The sequence below is a fragment of the Symsagittifera roscoffensis genome, chromosome 1 (genome assembly GCF_963678635.1).
Source record: "Symsagittifera roscoffensis chromosome 1, txSymRosc1.1, whole genome shotgun sequence".
Classification (NCBI taxonomy): domain Eukaryota; kingdom Metazoa; phylum Xenacoelomorpha; order Acoela; family Convolutidae; genus Symsagittifera; species Symsagittifera roscoffensis.
Window position 1 is genome coordinate 6,134,947 of NC_087062.1, and position 23,825 is coordinate 6,158,771.

General features: G+C 33.2%; 2 protein-coding genes across 7 annotated transcripts in view; both read left to right on the forward strand.

Annotated features, from left to right (window-relative positions):
* The window catches only part of LOC134843901 (uncharacterized), a 681,357-nt gene that overhangs the window by 268,222 nt on the left and 389,310 nt on the right, over window positions 1-23,825 (forward strand). The window lies entirely within an intron of this gene.
* LOC134857080 (uncharacterized) overlaps window positions 886-23,825 on the forward strand; it is a 34,637-nt gene continuing 11,697 nt past the window's right edge. Inside the window, exons 1-11 of one of the 6 annotated variants that reach the window (XM_063873428.1) lie at window positions 886-1,117; window positions 4,009-4,214; window positions 4,839-5,028; window positions 7,712-7,799; window positions 8,339-8,436; window positions 8,701-8,858; window positions 13,337-13,582; window positions 20,000-20,059; window positions 20,649-20,933; window positions 22,281-22,325; window positions 23,074-23,167. In XM_063873428.1, the coding sequence (XP_063729498.1) occupies window positions 4,099-4,214; window positions 4,839-5,028; window positions 7,712-7,799; window positions 8,339-8,436; window positions 8,701-8,858; window positions 13,337-13,582; window positions 20,000-20,059; window positions 20,649-20,933; window positions 22,281-22,325; window positions 23,074-23,167 (1,380 nt within the window). In that variant the 5' untranslated portion in view covers window positions 886-1,117; window positions 4,009-4,098. The other 5 variants (XM_063873429.1, XM_063873430.1, XM_063873431.1 and 2 more) reach the window with 5 other exon arrangements.

The following is a 23,825-nucleotide window of genomic DNA, read 5'->3' on the forward strand; positions in this document are numbered from 1 at the left end:
ACTTAAATAGACCGATATTTCAATCGGTTTCGTTTTTTCGTTGGCAAAGTTTCAATGAGACTAACATAAATTGAAATTGAATCAATTTATATTTATTTGAAATGCATGAAAAATAGTTAAAATTTGAAAGACCAAAAGAGCAAAAAAGCGGAACCTACAACAATTGAGAGTCCATTCAGAGCAAAATTTTTAGCTATGTTATTAGATCGATTTAAATTGATTTCAAATTAATTCAAGTCCATAGTTTTTGACTATATCTTTCTTCTCACTAAATAGCTTTTAATTCATTTTTCTGAGTGAGTCGGCACAAAAACATGATTACAAGTTATATGACACTTTATTTTTAGGGAAGCCTAATTCAGGTCTTTCAAATCATATATGGCACCATAGCTGCGTGTAAAAACGCAAGGGTAAATTTCTTAGTTATAGTTTATGTCGTTTTGAAGGAGGCTTACAGCGCTCAGACTGAAAACAAAAATGAACCAAATGTGCGTTTATATGCCAATTTTAACATAAGCCAACATCCCGTTTAGTCAAAAACAGCAAATTTCAAAACGCTTTTTTGAACGAATATTCCTTTTGCTTGTTCTAACGCTGATGTTAAATAAATCACTGTGTTTGAAAATTTATACATTTTTTGTATTAGATATATATATCGCTTGAACGGCGAACTTAAAACCGGGACAAAATGGCAGGGAAATGATATTGAAAAACAGTTTTTTAAAGAGACTTTTTGCTGCATCTTTATCAGGAAAAGAGCAAAAATGCACGTAAAAGCAGAAAACGCCAATGGACACAAGCATGAATAAGAAATTATTCATGCTAAAAAACCAAGTAAGAAAAATCGCCATCCTTACTTACATTTTCTAAACAAAAGGACACCAATATAAAACTGAATGCACATTAAATATAGCATATATAAAGAGTACCAAACGTTTATTTCTCAAGCTAAGTACACATTTGGTACAATATACCAACCGATTATTTGATTGTAGTTGAACATGTTTCAGCTTATTTTATGGTTGGAATGTAGTACTAAAACCGTTCGCTTGATCAAACATTATTGTTATAGTCACTTAATCAAGGTTGATTTGTAAGTTTGCTACTGACATAACAGGTACATTACTTACCAATTACTTCGCATGTCATAATCATTTATTTCTCGCAAAATTTGACAAAATTTAAATGTTAATTTATCCTTCATTTTTAAACGAGTTCAAAGTAGAGAAACATATTTGCATCTTTTTATTTGAATAATTATTTTACTTCAAATTAGCCAACAGGTCACTGAAGTTAAACACTTGCGTTATTTATAACTTTTACAATTTTAAACGGTTTGTTTGTTTTAACAGTTTTTTTTTGTTTTTATGAAGAAAAAATCCGATTTTTATTGAACCAAAAGTTTTATTTTTGTTTTTACAGGAGTTTTCGTTTTTATCACGAAAAACCCCTATTTTAAATTAAACTTCTTGATTTAGATTCTCTTTTCTTCGTTAAATAAAAAAATTGCTCTTTATTATTTACAGCGACACGTCTGAGCAGGGGCGGATCTAGGATTTTCTCGAGGGGGGGGGGGGGGGCGAATTTTCAAAAAATTTTCCAAAATTTTGACGACTTTTTTTTTAGGTCGACCAAATTGATATTTCAAGCTCTCCCAAAGCACTGTTATGCCCTTATTTTGGCGAAATTTTCTGCGCGGCAGGCAAATTTTTGAAAAAACAGTCAATAAAGCCGTTTTTGGGCACTTTTTGAAAAATTTTGACAAAAAAATTGCGTTTTTTTTAGCGCGCGCTCCCCCTCAAAGTTAGTATATATTGGCGCCCAAGGCGCCTTTAGAAAAACTTTAGGGTCGGTCGGTAAAGTTGTAAAAAAGAAAAGTTGCGAGATAAGAGTTATTCAATAATATGCTTTCCAATGAACTTTTCTTGCTGTTTTTTTTGATAAAGAGGATTCAAAATTTTTGTGCTGCTGCAAAAACTATTCGAACCCAATTCATGGAAAAATTTGTCTTTACCATAGATTGTCTTCTGTTTTCTTTTGAGAAACTTGCACCCTAGAGACAAGAGTCTGTTTTTCTGGCTTTCGATAAAAATTATGGAAAATTTGTGCTTTTTACCCAGGCTGCTAAACAAAGCTCAAATTTTCAACCAAGAAAAATCGACGGAGTTTCTTAGCCATTCAAAAAAATTAATGACTTGAGCTCAAATTTCAGACAAATTGTTCATCTGGGGATCTTTTTGTAAACTTATGTCCAATATGCGTCGAATACAGTGCTGATGTAAATTTTGAAATTTAAAACACACTTTTCTTAAATTTTCTGATTTTAGACAAAAAATGACGAAGACAAAATTTGCCTAAAATTATAGCAAAATTGTTATGGTGCAATTTGTTTTGCAATTTTCGGGCCCAAAAATTTACCCAAAAAAATCGATCTTTTTAGATTTTTTTAGTCAGTTGAAGATTACACCGAAACTACGAATCAATTATTGTCAAACTGACAATTATTGTCAAACTGAAGTGAGCCTTTTACGTTGCCCAATAAAGTTTCGAAGGGTATATTCGCCAAAACATTGTAAAATTTATTTTTTTTGTTTGGATGCCAAAAATTTCATTTTTATTAAATAAAAAACCAACATTTTATTTAAACAATTCTTTTTGGATGCTAAACTCTTCCTGAACTTTATTGGGCCATGCAAGAGGCTTGTGTTGATATAATTTTTGACAGTAATTGATTTCGTAGATTTAGTGCAATTTTTAATTGAATGAAAAGTCTAAAATGATCCTTTTTGGGGTAAAAATTTGGGCCTGAAATTCGCAAATCAAGAAAAATCAAATTTGAGAAAAATGCATTTTCATTATCTTTTTTTTTTGCATTTTGACCGTATAATTTAAATCAGCACATTCCATTTCTAAAAACATTCATTTTTAACTTGAAATATTCATCAAAATTGTAGTTTGATTAGCACTTTTTAAACAGATAAACATATACAAATACCACGATTTTTGCAAAAAAAGCGGTAATTAACTCTGTAATTTCAATCAAAATGTGTCAACTATAATCTACGCACGCTAAAGATTAACGTTGTTTAATGCTAAAGTTCACACGCAAAAATGCGGCAATCATTATCGCCATTGTTATATTCAAAAACCATAATTTAGAAAATTTGTGAAACGTTTTCTGTAAGTTTCTTAAATTTTTTCTTAATTGGGTTGAAGGATATGGAAAAATCTAAGATGCAGTAGAACCTAGAAAATGTAGTAATGATTGAAAGATTTTATCTTAACTTTTTAAATCTTAAAGACACACAGCTTTCTCTACTATCAGACAACTTTTATTAAAACCGCACCGTCAAAAAATTTGATAATTGCTTATAGGCAATTTCACATGGGCAAATTAACACTTAAACGCTCTCAAAGAATGAGGGATTGTATCCGTTTGGTTATATATTTTTTCGAGCCTGCATAGAAAAGGAGCAAAAAAAACAAATGGGCTTGGAAATTTAGACCAAAAGCAAGTCAGCATAAAAATAATTAACAAATTGAATTAAAAAATGAGCAAATACTAAGCCTTTAAAGCTTTATGGGGTAGACATTGCCGCTAATTCCCGTTGCTTTTGCTGAAAATAACTGACGTAAAGTAAGACTTTTAAAAATTAATTGTAGACTCAATTTCCCATTTTGTTTGTTAAATAAATTTAATCTCCATTTCATTTTCATCAGATAAACAGAACCAACTATCGTCACAATTTCCGGTCCCCCAAAAAACTGCATTCAAGAACTGAAACAATGATTGACTATGAATTTATCGGATAACATCGTCATAAGAATTCGTAATATCTGCAGCATTATTGCATTTTTATTCTCTAGTCATCATAACAAAAAATGACGTACATTCTTTTAACTACAAAAAATACTCACTTAATCATTGTAATACAATTTTTAAACAAATCTTTTACCGTCATTACACACGTCACTTGAAGCTGACTTAATTTTGGCATCTACTTTCAGTAACCGGATCCAACTTTCGAAGACTTGAGCATTTACGAGCGACCTGCTTTATCTGGTTTGTTAGCTGGGTCCAGTGCTAGTAGTGGTGACATGGTTTCTGGACTGGCCTATGATTCTAATAAATCTCAAAGACCGCCGAACTCAGCCGACGAACCTGATCTATTCCTGAGACCTTATGCACAGGACGACTTGATTTCATTGCGCAGGTTGGCTTTTTTTAAATAATTGATTTTACTATTAAATATATTTGCAAGTTGCGATCATGTAAGCGGACGTTTTAATCACTCAATGATTTGACCCCCCCCCCCTTGGCCGCCCAAAGGGAACTCTGAAAGTGACAGGGAGGTCAATACCCCGAGGAAATAAAGTGTTTGCGTGTTTGACCTCTAACTGCAGACCTCTTAAATAAATGTGTCATTTTGGGCTAACTAAAATCTTTTTCGCTCAAAAAAGCTGGTCGGCCTAAAAGAAGATCGATGAAACTTTTTGAAACTTCTGTAAAAAGCTCTTGTCAATTTTGCTTTTGTAATATCTTACATAATTTGCCTCTTGTAATAATTTGGCCTAGTCTCTATAGGTTAATTTCTGTGTCGCTCCACTCAAAACAGTCTTACGAACTTAGTTGACTATTTTCTTCATAGTTGACATAACAGCTGAAGTTATGAATGTCTAAAATGACCAGATTGTGAAATTGACTAAACCGCTGAAAACTAACGCTCGCAAAAAGTCAAACTCAGAGCCAATATACCAACACTTTTCTCGAAAAATACAAAAAGAAAATAAAGGTTGAGAGAAATTCTCTTTTATTAATGTTTAATAAACTGTTTTAGTGAGGACGAAATGGCGGGTGTCATGAATGGGGGGATGGGAGGGGACGGGGTAGGGGGTGGGGGTGAGAACGATCTGTTACGCCCCATCTTCGACGCCATAGACACTGAAGGGAGGGACTTCATCACCCTGGACAAGTTCTTCGAGGAGATGGATAGATATTCCAACACGCCAATGAGTGCCAACAAAAAAGTGAGATTTCCTTGATAATACTGATTCCTTAATCGTTTTGAAAACTGGCTCTTTAAAACCGTAGATGGAACTCAATAAGGAAATTTTCTGGACGTTCTCACGCCATTATCATCTTTTATAGCTAGTTTGGGTTTTCTTTCGGTTATACCCCTAAACGATAACTAAACGATAAAAAATTTAAAGGAAAATTTGTCTTACAAAGGTGAACTGATTTTACTTAAAATACAGGGCTGATACTCCGATTATTAAATCAAGCTAATAAAAGGCAAAAAGTGCGAATTTAATGACAATTTTAAACGCATTTGGCATCCTTTTAATGAAAATTATGCGCAGAAAACTCGCAAAAATTGGATAAAAAATGGAGAAAAAGTCAATTTAATGCTTAATTAACTAAAAATGTTTAGTTTTTACCAGTCCCATAAAAAATTTTACGTTTCCTTTTAACAGTTTCCCAATTATATTGTAAAAACCTTCAATTCAATTTTTCATCATTTAGAGTGTATAACCGAAGACAGGGGCGGATTTAAGAGAGGAGGGGGTCCCTCCTCTGTACTAATTTGAGATATCCATTTTCAGCTGACGGACCCTAAAAATTTTCTAAATACGTCTTTGACGCCAGTATATACTAATTTTTAGAGGGAGTACGGGCCAAAAAAAAACAAAATTTTGGGTAAAAATTTTCCGAAAAATACCTTAAAACGCTATTTTGGCTTTTTTCAAAATTTTAAAGCTTTGAGAGTGCTTGAAAAATCTATTTAGTCAACCTAAAAAAAGGCTGACAAAATTTTCGAGAGAAAATCCTAGATCCACCACTTACCAAAAAGACTCGCTAATTTTTTAGAAATCCATTTATCGCATGTATTTAACAAATAACTATAAATGTGATTGTTGGAGCTCTAAAAAGCATCTTAAAAAAGGAACGCGTCCCTTAAAAATATAAAATTAATCATAAAAACAATAAATTGTTTTCAAAAGAAAAACATTACCAGAACGGAATTACAAATAAAGAAATCACAGAAACGTTACTTAAGACAGCGCCTAGATTAAGCGCCTAGATAAATTTAGATTCAACTTGTTTTTAGGCGTTTCAGAGCGAGAATTTAAAACAGTTTTTTAGTACCCTTGTAGATAAAGGAAATTAACATTTGGAATGAGAGTCCAACTTGCTCACAAAAGATGAAAGGAGAAAAATTTTACCGTGGGGTCTCGTCATTAAAAGTTTTTATCATTTCTACAAATTAGAGGAAAAAAAGCAAGTTGTCAAAGAGGATACAAGTTCTAGCAATAATGGATAGCTTTGTTGCAATTTAGTTTGTAATGCGATAGTTCTTGCTATATTTTTTTCAGTTGAAGTTTTTTGTTGCATTTTTTAGTAATTACATTTTGAAAAATTCAGATCCGTATTCACTACTTATTACTTTGCTCAAACGTTTTAGCATTTCAATAGTGTGTTATTCTTTAACAGTGAAATACTTATATTGTTGTCGTTTGTCTTTGATTGGTTCAAATTTTTTTTGTGATATGGTTTTTATAAGACGTTTCAGCAGCATTTTTAGATGTTCTTGTTTGGTTCTATCAGTTGATACGTAAACGAGGACTCCATATTGCAAAAATAGGTGAACATAATTATTGTATGCCAAAAGAAGCTGTTTTTGGCCAAAGTTTTTTAGTCTATAATTTTTGACTGTTGATTTTTTATCAATAACTTTTCCAAGATAACTAAATTTTTTGAGTTTTTCTATTCGCTGGCAATATATTGTTGTGTCCCTAGAAAGTTTAGCAGCTGATTTTATACCAAAAACCACAGTTTTAGTCTTTATTAGTTAAGTGTTAAGGGTTTGTTTAGTGCTTGCTAAACAAAATTAGTTTCGTTTAGAAGTTGTTTTTATGACTGTATCATCAGCATGTAGTAAGATGTTGCTACCTTGTTGAGGACTTTTGTTTTTTCTCCATCATTCAAATAGAATGAATAGAAGTGCGCCCAATAATGATCCCCGTGGGATATCAAAATCAATTCCTTCTACTTTTGATTTTTTTTCACGATATATATATATAATGTTTTCTGTTTGCTAAACACGATTTCAATAAACTAAAAATAGGCCTTCTAAGTCCATATGACTTGCATTTATCCAGCAAAATATTATGGTCAATCGTGTCAATAACTTTATTCAGGTCTTTGAACGTGCACTGTGATAAGATGGAATAATCAATCCAGTGAAACCTAATTTGTCAATCAGCGATACAAGAGCATCAATAGTGCCACGTTTCGATCTGAACCCAAATTGATTTTGATTTCTTAGCAAATTCATTATAAGCATTTTTTATATCTGCTTTTCAGTTTTTAACTATAATATTGAAAATGCAAGCATGTCTTGCTACATAAATTCCTTAGTTGGAGGCCCTAAAAAAATTACTGTAAAAAATTCTTTTCATAAGGTTAGAAGGTCCATAAAAAAAATTTTCAAGGGACCCATCTAAAATTTCCAGTAAAACTGCTTTTAAACTGTTATAAAGGATGGCCTTAAATTCATCCTACATCGAAGTCATTTTGTGAAATAATATAGGACAACAATTTTGCCTCCTTGATCCACTGAAATGTTATAATTTAATTTAAAAAACTACCTTCAAAGCGAATATTTAAATAAATTAAAAGTTTATGAGACATGCATTTTAATCATTTCAGGAAAGACTTCAGAAGACTCTGGACCCCGACAACCAGGGCATAGTCACCTACCCAAATTTCGTCACTGGAGTCCTCATGTTCAGACTAGGTTTGTCCCATCTATTTTGACTATTTTGTCCGATCTGTTTTGTCCAATCTCTTTGTCCGATCTAGGTTTGTCCAATCTATTTGTCCGATCTAGGTTTGTCCGAAAATGTTTGTCCGATCCCCCCTCCATGGTATCTCCTAGAAAAGAATCTACAAATAAAAATAATCAAAGATCACTAGAGCTACTGGTTGGTCGAAAATTCACGGGTTTACTCTGTCTTTCGTGCATAATACGCAGCGGCGGATTTGCGAGATAGTATGCAAAACCAAAACCACTTTAGAAGTTCTACCTTTCTGAGCAGGCTTCTAATCCCTGCTGAAATGGTTTTTAGTTTGATACTATTTTTGTTAAGCTATTTTAAAGCAAACAGTCCAAAAATTTTACGAAAAAAGTTTCCTGTCGAACTTTTCGGGAGCTTCGACGGTGAAATTTAGACCATCAAGAAATTATGTACTACAGATTATGATAAAAAAATATGATACAAATTATGATAAAAATTTTTCTCTGATTTTTATGCGTAATGGCTTGGAATGTTCTAGAAGAAAATAATGACGCCATGTCAGCGGAGGAGGCTGGGTATGAACAACTTGTGAATGAGTGGACAACAGTCGATCAAAATTCAGACGAATTATCCAATGTAAGCTGGAAAAAGAATAGCTTCATTATTCGTCATTTTCGCTGCGCAAATATAAAAGTTTGGTTTGTGCGAACTTTTTTGGCAAAACATTGTTGTGTTTTAAAGCTCAGCTCATAAGGCCCACAAAATGATCAAATTTTTTTTGAAAATTCGCCCCTTGCTAAAATTGTAATGTTTGCACCTAAAAAAAACCATTATTTTCATCTGATATCCAATTTTTTCACGTGAACACCATTTTTTTTTCACTTGAAATTCGTAAATTAGGCTGCAACTAACTGGTCCACACATGGGGATCTGGAATCGCCAGAGGATCTGCTGGGAACTGAGTTCGAGAACACCCTTACCGCCAAAAACTCCCAACAGTCAGGGGGACCATTCAAGGGAATCAAAAAGAGCCACTCCATCAATGACAGGTTCAAAGGGTATGTTATTTACATAAATCTAATCTTCGAGATACCCCCCTCCCACCCCACACACACGCAAACAGCCGAATAATTGCTTTTAAAACCGACCTGACTTTTGAGGAACGAAAACAGAAGGTTTTTATTTTAAGAGGACTAAAATATTTTGGAAATTGACTATTAAACTTTATCAAAGCTTTAGCTTAGTTCAAAATTTTTCAACCGGCAAAAATTCGAAGAAACCTCTACTATAAAAAATTGAAAACTGCGATTTAAAGCAGACGACTAACGCTTTTAACGCTTCAAACTTTTAACTATTATTTAAAAAATTTTAAATGATTAAATAATTGCACAAGAATTAACAAAAAACAGACTGTTAACAAATATGAAAAGTGTTTCGATCGACAGCAGAGCTTTTGAACCTCTGATGCTATCTAATCATCGATTTCTCGATCAGTTCAGCTTTTGTTTTACTCCTTTTGTTGGTACTATTTGGTATGATTTTTCACAAAAAGCTCAAAAATTAATCATTGATCGAAAAACAACGAGACTCATTCTCGGTCAATCGGCAGTTTATATCCGTTTATAGGTCAAACTCTAACAAAAATTGTGATAAATTATTTTCGAGCAAATTCTTTGTGGAAAATTAATAAATTTACAAACCATACCAACAATTGTGCTGGCTAGAAGAGCACCATTGGACCTACACGTCCGTTCACAGGTGTCTCAAATTTTTTTGCAGTTGAGAATTATTTTATGGAAGAAATCAAAACAAATGTTAAGTAGCATGTGGGTGAATGGCATAGGGATGATTTATTTTACAAAAATTTTATTGTCTTCATTAAGACAATTGTCAAAAAATTTAAGATTGAATAGCCTCTGGTACCTCTATTATACTTTCAATTTAATGAGCCCGCAAACCAAAAACGACGCCTTTCAAAACATTGCCATCAAAACTGGGAGTTTTTTTCCAAATGAAGAATCACTGAGTGTATCGCAGAGAAAAAAAAATTAACTATCTGACCGCCTAAAAAGCCGATAAATAATCGAGCAATTTTGAAAAAATAATTACAAATGAAGTTTTACAAAATTAACTGGGACATCAAGTGCTTAAATGGATCTTCAAAAGATGCTATTAAAAAATGATGAAAATGATATTGCAATTTACACCCTACAGGATTTCTTTGAGAGACTCAAAATTGGCTCCAAAACATTCCCTTTTTGTAGTAGTTTGAACAAGATTTTACAAGGGTTTGCTTGAGATTTTACTAAACGAAACAAATTTGGGTCTGGATGATTATTCCACAAATCAAATTTCATCATAACAGGAAGGCGTGACAAAATTAGTCCTAGCAGATATTCACCAGTAAAAATCACAGATTTTGTTGTATCGAAAAAGAGGAAAAGAATCCGAAAAAGGAAAAAGAGGATAAAGCATAGATAAGGCAGTAATTTATTTTATGGAAACAAAATTGGAAAAATTAAAGCCTTTGTCTCAAAACTGAATGATTTTAATTCAGAAACGATGGAAAAATTGCTAAAATGTTTGCTAGATTTGGTTCGATGCAATTAGTTTTATAAAATTTGGCTGAAATGATTAGCAAAACTTGGCTTAACTGTTTGCTTAAGAATTTTGCAAAGTAAATTACATTCAATTATTCCAATCACAATTTTGGGCAAAGTTTGTTTTCATTATTTTTTTTCAGTCTGAAATCAACCTTTTTTTGGAAATTGTACGTTCAAATTTTCCTATTCCTTTTGCCTTTTCCGCAGATTTTTAATCAGCTTTGTATTTGTGCCACAACAATTTCAACAAATGTTGGTAGTGGAAGTGCTGAATTTTTTTCCGGTTGTTGATTGGCATAACTTCACGAGAAAATGATTTACTAGAAAATTTTGCTATCAGAAGGTATTTCTCTTTTGATGCTCTCTTATTGCATTAATTTTGTTGCAAATTAAAAAAGTAATTTTAAAGAATTTGATGAATATTTTCCATGCTAAAAACTAATTGGATGCTTCAACGGACAATCATGAAACTCAAAAACTTCAAAAACTTAACCATGGAATAAGCAGTTTTTTAATGTCAGATAAATTGTGCCGACGAATTACAGTCTTTCTTCAAGAAACATATATTCGAGCTCTTTCATTGAGAACGTTTTACTAAATCATATAAAAGCGCATGCGATCAGTTAAGCAGCCCAGTAACTCATAACGCATTCAATTCAGGCCGCTTAGTGGGTCCTGTATTTTTCACTAGAATCCAAGTAAACAAGGATAACTTATTGCTGTGCAAATAGCACAGAAACTTCCGACCATATTCATTAGAAAAGCTTTGAAAAATCTTTAAAGTTTTTTTTCTTTTGTTTTCTTCAAATTAGTGTCGTTTTTAGTCTTTCTCCAAAAAAAAATTCGAGTTCTTCCAAAATCATGTAAAAGTGCAAGCAGTCAGTTAAGAAGAAACGCAAACGCGTGGAAAGTTATTGAATTAGGCAAAATTGAAAAAAAAATGAATAACAAACTAAATCATTTGTAAGCCTGCTCGCTCGACATTAACAAAAAAATCAATCAAAATTGTATGCCTGTTTTTTTTTGATACCGGGACAACTTTTTCAATTTTTTTAATGTGGCTCGTGTCAAAACTGAAAAATGTTTAATATGATTTTACACTCAAACCAGTTTGATGATTATTTGTGGCACCTAATTTTGCAAGAAAAACAAAAAAAACATTCGAATACAAAGTTCCACCCCATTTTCAAGGGTCGGATACGTTAGTAATCTTCAAATTACAATTATTTGCAATTCATATTAAAAGTGGACAAAAAAGCAAGAGACAACTGATCGAACATTGATCCAATATCCGATGAAAAAAAAACGGAACATTTTTGGGAGCCGCGGTTTTTCCCCAGATAAATTTCAGACATCAAAATAACAGATTCCACAGAATTTTCTATACGATCTTAAGAAATATCAATCTCTTGACTTAAAATCAGGGAAAAAAATCAAACTCAACCTTCCCTCACGTGTCACTTTCTGTAATTCTAATTTTCGTTCTAACTTCTGTTCGAACTAGACCAATTGTCATGAAATTTGGCATGTATCTTCAATACTTAACCCTAGACATTTTTTATAATATCTTAGCAATGTCACTTGATAATTATGTACATACTATTTTTAGGATAAAATTGTTTTAATTGAGAGGTTTACCAATTAAATTGCATCAAACTTGTTCAAACACAAATTTGAGCACCTTTTGTTCGTATCAATAATCTTTTGTAAGTCAAGCCAAATTCAGAAACATGCTTTCAAAGTTTTCTTTTTTGTTCATTTTGACTATAGCAAATAAATCAGCACTGTAGTACTACTACAAATACTTCAATAAAACTAGATATATGGATCTGTTGAATTGTTTTTTTTGCAAGTGTTGATTGGCGGAACAGCACACGAAATTGTCATAGGGTAACAAATTAGTTCTATCAGGAGATAGTTTTTTTTTGCTTTCATCTCATAGCAAGAATTTTTTTGCAAATTAACAAATTTTCTTTTCAAAAGTTGTAGAACAATTTTTCCGAGCTTTTCCACTAAACGAGCAGTCTTCTTTTTTTTCAAATATGTTTTGTTTTACAAATTATAGTTTTTATTGGGAAGAAATATTGATTGGTTTTTTTCGATTGAAAGGGTTTTAATTATTCAGGTTGTAAAAAAGTAAAGCAGCCAGTTAATCAGCCCAGTAATTCATTCCACATTGAATTAGGGCCAGCTAATTGATCCCTTCAATTTCTCACTAGACTCAAAATAATTAACATAAACTCCAAACTATTTGCCAATCTAGACGTTTCTTTTTTCAGTGAGGCTAGTTTCAAGGAAAATTTTGATGATTAAATTGAGTGTCAATGAAAAAAAAGTTTTTGAAAGGACTTCAGCGATTGGTCGGAATGCTTAAGGCTTTACCTTGATGTTTGCCTCTCTTTGCAATTTTATTTCAAGTCAAAGAATAGTTTTGAAAGAGATTTGGATAAATTTTTCCAAATTCAGATGGAATAAAACGGAATATTTGTGTTAGTTGGGGCTCTTTCGAAACAACATTTTTCTTCAGTTTTTCGAAACAATATTTTTGACATTTTTGAGTATTGTATTTGACCTTAAAATATCAACGTCCTGGCTTCAGCTTCAAAAATGAAAATTAAATTGTTTCAATATCCTTTTTTTTATTTCGAATTTTAAGATTTTACTTTGAATTTTATGTGGAATTAAAATTTGCTAAATTTGGCCAAGTTGCTCCAATTAAGGTAAATTTTTTTAACGTCACGGTTTCACAATTTTTTTGAAAAAATTCGCTTGCTTTAATTAAGAATAGTTAAAATATTCATGACTTTGTCCTGATACGAGCGTTTTTGTTGTCCAGTTAAATTAACAGTTTATGGCGCGTTTTCATGAATCAGTTTAGTAAACTGAAGCTAAAGAATAAATTTGGTAGTTTTGATTTAATTCTTTTGAAGCAGACAAGATCTTCCCTATTCCGCCCACAATGGTCATCAACCCAGAAGAGCAGTGACCCCCGGCGGGGCCATCGGAGGGGGAGGGGGAGGGGAGAGGGGGGATCGAAGTCAAAGTAGGACACTGCAGAGTGACCCCCTGTTTGACCCGGAAGAAGAAGTCTACTCCACCTATTCAGACTTGGACAACAACGACGACGCTCTGTCAACTAGCAGTGCCAACAACCCACACTATACTAACACATCCTATCGGTGAGGACAATGTTAATAATAAACATAATAAACTGTTTTCAGGCTAACATACCAATATTGATTGTTATAAAAGCGCATTTGATTACAATCAAGAAACTTTAGCTTGAGAGATAGTCATGACTCATAAAACTTTCTGGTCCGTTTGCAGATTTTTCGTTGTCCTCGATCATAGTTGCCCTTTTTCAACTTGCTCTGTCGTATTCATATCTGCCCTAGTTGACGAAGACTGAAAAGCTTTAGAAGATCTCGCAAGATAGCCTATTTTGAAGCACGCAGTCTTCCAAGATGTTTTATATTTTGAGGATTTTGTAATTGTCTAATCTTTCAAACCTTGCTTCAAAACCGTGTAAACAATATTTGAACAAAACTGATGAACAATTTAGTCAAACGGTAACAGTTGGGACTCAAACCCATATCTCTAAGGGTCATTAGATCCGGCGCTTTTACCAAATGATCACACCGCTTTGACAAAGCTTGGTTCAATATTTATATACCGTTGCAAGGAAAAGTATGGCCAATCGTGTACCAGCAATTTTAATAGTCTAAGACGTTAAGTTCTGACCTCGGATACCAATGTTGTGGCTGTTACAAAATGAGTTGACAAAACAGTTATAAATTTTTGTGCAATCTATTATTCAAGACGGAGTTTTAATATATGATACTTCTAACCAATGTGTCTTGAAACAACTGGATAATGATCTCAAGAGACTATAGAGAATAATTTTATTAGACGTAGTTTCGAATTAATATGACTAGCACGGGAAACAAAAAAAATAGTCAAAAACTGTTCTGAGAGATTTTTAAAAAAATTTAGAGTTGTATAAAAATCACAAAATCATATTTTTTTTGGGCATGCTCACGCCTCCATAACCCGAATAAAGTGGTAGCAGACACGTGTTTAGAAAATTTCTAAGAACTCATGGCCGAGAAGGGATACTGTAAGATGTCAAGGGATAGTCAGGGTCAAAATCATTATCCCTGACTAGCCTGACTGCAGTTTGTTTTACCGGAAAAAGATAGATATCACTAGATAGAATAGATACCAAAGATGCTGTGGATATAAACGAGATCAAACTTTTTTTCATAATTTTTGTGGTTTGATTTTTGATTTTTTAATCTAGGGAAAGCTCAGACAACTCACTATGAAGCTAAAAGGAAATTTTTTTTGAAACATTTTTTTTACAATCTTTGGTATTTTTATCACAATTCGAAATTCACAGCGGTGTTGACGAATTCAAATCAATGTTTGCAAAGTCGGTGATTCTTATAAAAAAACACGAGTATTTTTTTGACATGTTAAAAAGGTTGAATAGCATTTAATTAGCACTTTCACAGGCAGTGTGCATGCTTGAAGTACTACTTTACATCAAATAAGTTAGTTCACAATAAAATGACTTTCATATGAAATTAAAAATTCTGTAGGAAAACAAACATAACCGATCGCTGCGCAAATAGCTCAAAACATTCTGACCACATTCTAGAAAGTTTTTTTTTCAAGTTTCGGTGATTGTAGTTCAGTCTGTCAAGTTTATGATGATTTCTTCTGCAAAAAAGTGTTAAAGTTTATTTAACTGAAGCAAGTTTAGACTTTTGTGGTCTAATTTCTGCTAAGTTTAGTTCAACTCTTCGGTTCATGATTGGTTTTTCAATTTCGAGAGTGGGTGTTACTTTTCAGATTTTCCAGCTGAATGTAAACTTAATCTATTGATCCAGTTTTCTGAACTTGAATTAATTTTCTCAAAAGATGTCAACCTTCGTTTGTTTTTTGAAAAAGAAAAGCTTCAAAGGCATATTTTTTCTCATTGAAATTCAAAGTTTATTCAAAAATCAAGTCAGTTTTTTTTTTCTGTTTTATTGCATTGTTTGACCTTTTTTTAAAGTGACAAAAGCTGGGAAGATAAGTAGCTTAGTTAAAATTGAAAAATGAACAAAAATTTTCTCTAGGTTTTTCAGAATTTTCTGGCAAAAAATCAGTTTGTGGAACTTTGAATGAATTTCAAAGAATAAAATTAAATTTTTGACGGCCTAAAATAAATCTTTTTGCTCTATTAAAACCACTACTTGCTCTCTTTCTTTGCACAAAAAAAATTGACATTTTTTAAAGTTCGAATCTTAAATAGAAAAGGGTTTTATATAAAATAACCTTCAAGCCATTCTGATGGTTATTTAGAAAACATCAACTTTTGTGGAAAAAAGTACTTTAACAAATGAAAAACGCCCAAAGACAATTTTCCTTCCCACTTCCAGTTGTTGTTTTGTTTTTTATTTCCATTGAGTGCATTTAATTTTTAAAATATTGCCGAATAAATCTTATTTGTTCACGTACAAGACAAATTGAAAATTGCCAAAAACTAATTTTACTCAGTTTTACCTGAAATTTATGGTCAAACATAAATACTCATGAACTACTGACTAGTTTTCAGATTTGATTTTTTCAAGACAAATTTGTCCTTCAAAATTATCAACAGTTTCAGATCATTGAAAACAAAAAAAAACTTTACTTGGGTTTGACCTACAAAATTTACAATTCATTTGTTATTGAAAAAGTAAATAAAAATTAAGATTTTAAACAGAATGAAAAGAAATTATTTTTTTTATATACCATTTATATACCATTGCAAGGAAGAAGTATGGTCAATCGTATACAAGCAATTTTAACAGTGTAATACGTTAAGTTTTGAATGATTGTTTAAAAAATTTCTAAGAACTCATGGCCGAGAATGGATACTGTAAAGTGTCAAGGGCTAGTCAGGGTCAAAATCATTATCCCTGACTAGCCTGACTGCAGTTTGTTTTACCGGAAAAAGATAGATATCACTAGATAGAATAGATACCAAAGATGCTGTGGATATAAACGAGATCAAACTTTTTTTCATAATTTTTGTGGTTTGATTTTTGATTTTTTAATCTAGGGAAAGCTCAGACAACTCACTATGAAGCTAAAAGGAAATTTTTTTTGAAACATTTTTTTTACAATCTTTGGTATTTTTATCACAATTCGAAATTCACAGCGGTGTTGACGAATTCAAATCAATGTTTGCAAAGTCGGTGATTCTTATAAAAAAACACGAGTATTTTTTTGACATGTTAAAAAGGTTGAATAGCATTTAATTAGCACTTTCACAGGCAGTGTGCATGCTTGAAGTACTACTTTACATCAAATAAGTTAGTTCACAATAAAATGACTTTCATATGAAAATAAAAATTCTGTAGGAAAACAAACATAACCGATCGCTGCGCAAATAGCTCAAAACATTCTGACCACATTCTAGAAAGTTTTTTGTTTCAAGTTTCGGTGATTGTAGTTCAGTCTGTCAAGTTTATGATGATTTCTTCTGCAAAAAAGTGTTAAAGTTTATTCAACTGAAGCAAGTTTAGACTCTTGTGGTCTAATTTCTGCTAAGTTTAGTTCAACTCTTCTGTTCATGATTGGTTTTTCAATTTCGAGAGTGGGTGTTACTTTTCAGATTTTCCAGCTGAATGTAAACTTAATCTTTTGATCCGGTTTTCTCAACTTGAATTAATTTTCTCAAAAGATGTCAACCTTAGTTTGTTTTTTGAAAAACGAAAACTTTCAAAGGCATATTTTTTCTCATTGAAATTCGAAGTTTATTCAAAAGTCAAGTCAGTTTTTTTTTCTGTTTCATTGCATTGTTTGACCTTTTTTTAAAGTGACAAAAGCTAGGAAGATAAGTAGCTTAGTTAAAATTGAAAAATGAACAAAAATTTTCTCTAGGTTTTTCAGAATTTTCTGGCAAAAAATCAGTTTGTGGAACTTTGAATGAATTTCAAAGAATAAAATTAAGTTTTTGACGGCCTAAAATAAATCTTTTTGCTCTATTAAAATCACTACTTGCTCTCTTTCTTTGCACAAAAAAAATTGACATTTTTTAATGTTCGAATCTTAAATAGAAAAGGGTTTTATATAAAATAACCTCCAAGCCATTCTGATGGTTATTTAAAAAACATCAACTTTTGTGAAAAAAAGTACTTTAACAAATGAAAAACGCCCAAAGACAATTTTCCTTCCCACTTCCACTTGTCGTTTTGTTTTTTATTTCTATTGAGTGCATTTAATTTTTAAAATATTGCCGAATAAATCTTATTTGTTCACGTACAAGACAAATTGAAAATTGCCAAAAACTAATTTTACTCAGTTTTACCTGAAATTTATGGTCAAACATAAATACTCATGAACTACTGACTAGTTTTCAGATTTGATTTTTTCAAGACAAATTTAACCTTCAATTCAGATCATTGAAAACAAAAGAAAACTTTATTCGGGTTTGACCAACAAAACTTACAATTCATTTGTTATTGAAAAAGTAAATAAAAATTAAGATTTTAAACAGACTGAAAAGAAATTATTTTTTTTTCATACAAAAAAAAATCATGCTTATACAAAGCATTTTAATGTATCAGATGCAAATTACTTGCTATCCAAAACGCCTTAGATTGTTCCGGCTATAGTTAACATCTTAGTACTTAGCCAAGAATTGATTTGTGGAAGGAGTGAAACATTTTTATTGACTAGAAGGCAAACTTACAATTCATTCGGATTTTATATAGTCAATTAGTGTATAAATCAAACCTTTTTTTGTAACAAAGTTGATTCCGTAAAAGATATTATTTTTTGTCATCATCACGTCCAGGGGCGGATTTAGGGGGGGGGGGGGCGGACGCCCCCCCCCCCCCCCTCAGGGATTCGACCCCCTGCCGACCCAAAGGGTCCCCCTTTGATACTTTTTCAGAAATCCATTTTTGGCCGATCGACCCTAAAATTTTTTTAAAGGCGCCTTTGGCGCCAATATATACTAACTTTGAGGGGGAGCGCGCGCCAAAAAAACGCGATTTTTTTGTCAAAGTTTTTCAAAAATTGCCCAAAAACGGCTTTTTTGACTGTTTTTTCAAAAATTGGCGCAGAAAATTTAGCCAAAGTAGGGGCAAAACAGTGCTTTGGGAGAGCTCGAAAAATCAATTTGGTCGACCTAAAAAAAAAAAGGTCGTCAAAATTTTGGAAAATTTTTTGAAAATCCGCCCCCCCCCCCCTCGAGAAAATCCTAGATCCGCCCCTGATCACGTCTATCATCATTCGAAATTGGTCTAGAGAAATTTAAAAAAATTCTGAATGATTTCTTAGCATCCAGAAAATTTCTGAGCATCTAAGAAGTTTCTTTGGACTATGGTTGTCAGAATTTTGAGAAAGCGCTGGCAATAAGAGCTTTTTCAGCTTTCAATTGTATGTTTTATCAGTTTTAGCGGTATTTGTCCACCTAAAATTTATTTCTAAAAATTAAGTATCAAAAAATTTTTCAAACTTGCACAACATCCATGTCCTAGAATTTTGCGCGGCTCTGTGCGTAAATTCAATTCTGCTGCGATTATTGAAATTTATTCATTGTTATTTGCTTCAGATACTTAAACCAAAAAAATCATCGAAATTTTTAGAATATGATTTTCTTAATCTTTGAGCAAAGCTTAACTTTTGTAATTACTAAAACCAAAAAACCTATGTTTGCTCAAAATTAGCTGTCATTTGATAGCTTCTAAAAAACATCTATATTTTTTTCAGTTTACAGCTCATTGTTCCGACCATCATCAGAGAGTGGAAAGAAAGGAACTACGTATTGCTCATTTTGCTTATTGCTAAATTTGCTTAATTGCACCATTCGTAATGATTCAGATTCTTAAAAAACTAATAACGTCATCTAAAATTCAAGAAAATTTAATCTGAATACTTTCATTTGTCGAGAGGTTATTGAAATTCAGATTTATTTCTTCTAAAAATTTTGCACATTTTTTAGCGTTGTTTTAATTATTTTTTTTCCATTTTCTTTGCTTTTCACTCAATTTAATTGCAATTTCTGGAAACAAAAACAGGAACGTTAGACAACAAACTTGGCGACTTTTTTCAAGTTTTCTTTGTTTTTGATTTTTTTTTCAGTACAATTTGGTCGGAACATTCGGTGCTGCTTGTTAAGCAACCAGCTATCTTTGTTTCATTTTGATATTTTTGATATGTGAACATGAACGACAAAACCTCTATTGAAAACAAAGAATAAATCTAGCAATTACATCAGCTCGACATACTTTCGCAAATGTGTCTGTTATAAATTGATTTTGGTTTATAAACACTATCTTTCCATTCAAACACCAGCTGAGTTTGATAGAAATACAGCTCAGATGAGAATCAATTGGATAAAAAATTTTATAATTCACAAAAACTATGTTAACGCGCAAGTTTACTTTATATAATAAGAATTAGTTTAATAAGAATTAGTTTTAAGACTTTCATCAATTCATGCTAATTTATAGCATCTTCCAGCTTTGTATCAACGTTTGCATTTTCAATTTAGGTATTCTATTAAATATTTTGTGCTATCTTTTTCAAAGTCTGCTGTTTTGTCAAACTGATAGCTTCAACGATGATTATGATGACGGAATGAACTATTATACCATTCCGCGGATTACAAGAGGGTACGTTGTTTGAAAAGGGGATCGGCATATTAGCATGTGTGTCGATTAGCATGCCCCTTTAAATGAAACCAATGGACTCGATGGCTTTTTTTAGTTTTTACTTTTATTTGTTTTTTTTGAATAGCATGCACTCCGCTGAATATTTCAATAAAGTGAAAGTTGAATTTTAATTTTTTTAACAATTCAATTTTTTTTTCAAATTAATTGAAAATTAAAACTCTAGTTACCCAACTATTATCGCATGCTTATAGACGCACATGCTCGTCGCTCAAGCCCCGTTATTTTTATCATCACGTTGCGGATTCTGTTGGTTATGACGTTTGCAACTTCTCATGTTTTTAGCTTCGAATAGCGTATTTTGTAACCTTTCTAATTGTTTTCTCACCAAAAAGTGTTTTAAAAAGTTAGATATTGCAAAATTTAAGTGGAACTTTTGAAGGTTTCAGTAATTGTATAAGCATCTTGCTCGGGTCTCCGTCCCAATTCATTGTACCATGATTGTTTTGATAATTTCAATTCATTGTACAAAGATTGTTTTGATGATTGTTTGGAAAAAAAACTAGATTTTACTTTAAATTTTCCAATTCAGCAGTCGAGGCGTGGACCTTGAGCATGAGTTGAACTCTTTCAACCCCATGCGGCTAAACGGTCACAAGGGCGCCGGAGTTCATCCTCATGACGTCATGGACTGTCCCGGTCCCTCTAACCTTTTGTCCTCTAGAAGCATGAGCGAAGCAGACAGACGAAAGAGAGAAATAACTGCGCCTCATCCGCTCAGTCTGCCAAACGCGCTTTCGACTAGACGAACGTCGGTTCCTTTCAATGTGCCTAGACCTTCTGCACGTTCTAGATTCGATTCCCCGTCATCTCGCGAGTTTGTTTCACACGTCGTTGTTTGTGTAGACCATATTACAACATTTTTGTTTGGAGGCAATTCACATGGCAGAAGGATTGGCTAGCATATTCAGAACTATGATTGGCTACTATTAGTAGCGAGCGGATCTAGGGGATCGCGGGGATCGGACGCCTCTCCCCTTCAGGGATTCGTCCCTCGGCCGACCCAACGGGTCTCCCCCCTTTAAATTCTTTTAAGATACCGATTTTTGGCTGACTAACCATAAAATTTTTTTAAAGGCGCCTTGGGCTCCAATATTTACTTATTTTAAGGGGAAGCGTTTTTTCAAAAGTTTGCCTGTGGCTCGGAAAATTTGGCGAAAATAGGGTTTCTTTAGTGCTTTTGGAGAGCTCTGAAAATCAATTTAGTCAACCTATAAAAAAGTCGACAAAATTTTCGAAAATTTTTTGAAACCCCCTCCCTTGAGAAAATCTCAGATCCGCCGCTGGCTAATATAACTTTCGGCCATTCGGTCCTTCTGACATGAGGAATTCCTCCACGCTGCTTGCTTTGCGTCTCTTTCTGTCCCAAATAGTCGATAGTTCTCTAATCCGACTGAATTAGTTTGCGTCCCGTGGTTTAGCGTTGCTTCTGTGGTTGTGGCTTATATCATTGTATTGTTTGTATATGTGCTTTTTTTATCTTTTTCCTTTTATGCACCCGCATCATGGTGTCTCAAATGTTAGCAAAATGTCAAAAAAATATGATCAAAAGATTTCTCATAAAATGTTAGCAAAATGTCAAAAAATGTGACCGAAAGATTTCTCAAAAAAAGAACTCTTAATTTTTTCCATTGGAACCCTTGGAAACTAATTAATACCCGGGTCGAGGTGCTCACTTTATATTTTGACCGTCTCGACCAAAAATCGGTATACTGGTTATAATTAAAAAGTAATAAATGGTAATATAATAAAAGTACACCATCAGTATAAAAAGTGAATCAAAAACACAAGAAGAGTTTTCCCAAATCTGTAGACGTAGCACCTGAGTTGCGCACTTGATTTCAATCCTCCGGATCAATTTAACATCCTCCCCCCAAATAGACCAAGTTAAGATCCTCCACCCCAGCGTTCATTTTAATTTAAATTTATTTAGCGCTGCATGTAAAATGCTCGGTTCTGATTGGCTGAAAATTCGAACTCAGAACCAAGTTGACATCGACCCCCCTTAATGGATTGGGGGGGGGGGGGGGGGGGGGGGGGAGGATGTTAAGTTGGTCGGTCCAATTCTCCTGCTTGTTTGGCCTCCTCAATAGATTTTGTTGTTTTTTTATCACATGGACATTAAAAATTTTAATTGCGTTTGCTAAAAATGAGTTTGTTTCAGATACGGACACAGACGCGCCAATTCTAATATGTCAAATATTTCCAGGTAGGTCTCGGCTATTCTACTATCAATCCCCCCGCCCAAAAAACACCCCCCCCCCCCAAAAAAAAAAAAACAACCCCCCGAAGGTCCTCAGAATAATCTACATCCTAATTTAGTACCATCAATAATCATCCAAGTCGTTCGAACTTCGAAGAGCACCAGCTGGCTAGCATATTTATAATACAGTGTTCATGTAAAAACAGACGCGTTTAAAAGCATTCGGATCTTAATAGCAGCAAATGACTGCTATACAAAACGGCTACCAACCATTTTTAATGTGTGAAAATAAGAGTTCTGAGGCTGTTAATTTCTGATAGAACATTACAACCGTTTTATCACAAGATAATACCACTAGTTTCTCGAATAGAACTAAACATGTATGGCCAATTCAGTACTCGAATATTTACTATTTTATGGCTTCTTGATTTTCTAAAAATTGTTCAAATAATTGATAAAACCTGGTTCAATCTGGTACCGCTATAGTACCGGTATCTCAAAAAACCCAGAAGTTCTATTAGGCTCAATTGATATATCGAAATTGACTTGTGTCACAAGAACCAGCAAGCCCAAAATAATTCTCCTGCTCTAGAAAAATGCTGCCTCTTTTCTGCCTTAATAAAAATTTTAAGGAATCTTGCGTTTGTTACAAAAAACACTGCTACCATCGCTTTTCGAGAAAAATGTTTCAACTTGGTAGAAAGCAGATCACTTTCGGTACAGCAACACTGGCTGACCCGAACTCCCCTTTCAGATCTCCTCGGCCCCGAAGTCCCGGCGGAAACTCGGCTGTGGACGACGCCTGTTCTCACTTGTCCGAGTCAGATGCATGCATGCTAGATCACAAGGTAATTAAATTGCATTGGTTCTAAAATCCCCCCCCCCCAAATGCAGACCAGGATTTATTTCCTCTGTCTTGCAACGTATGGATCAAGATAACGTCCTCGTCGCCTCCCCTCCACTCCTGCCCTCCTAAATTTTCCGAAAAACTGCCACTGCTCTAGTTTAAAATCCGAGTGATATTTTCTTTCTGGTCTGTGCATAAGATACTTACTGCATTGCAATTGGCTCCTAAGAACGTGAGAAAAAAATGAACCCGAAAACTTTTTAAAATCTGCTCCCAAAATGTTTTAGGAGGGGTAACGTTAAATTGGTCGAAACCAGATAACACGATTACATAAATTTTGGATGCTCCTCATTAAGCATAGCATCCAGTAGAGAAAAAAATTGAACAGAAACCATGAATAACGTTGCAAATTTTTCCAGCTAAAGCGGTTGTTCCAACTGGATTTATCATCCCCTTGTTATTATAAGTTACACCAGGTTAGACCTTCGAAACTACTTTAGCAGCTATTAGAACTATTATAATCATTTTCACAATACTAATTTAGACTTCGAGTCTGATTTGGCAGCTATAAGAAATCATGTTCATAGTATTTTTGTATCTCTCCCTGTAGCTAGCTGGTATCGACTTAGCAAGACTCGATTTGAATTCGTCCATCGTTA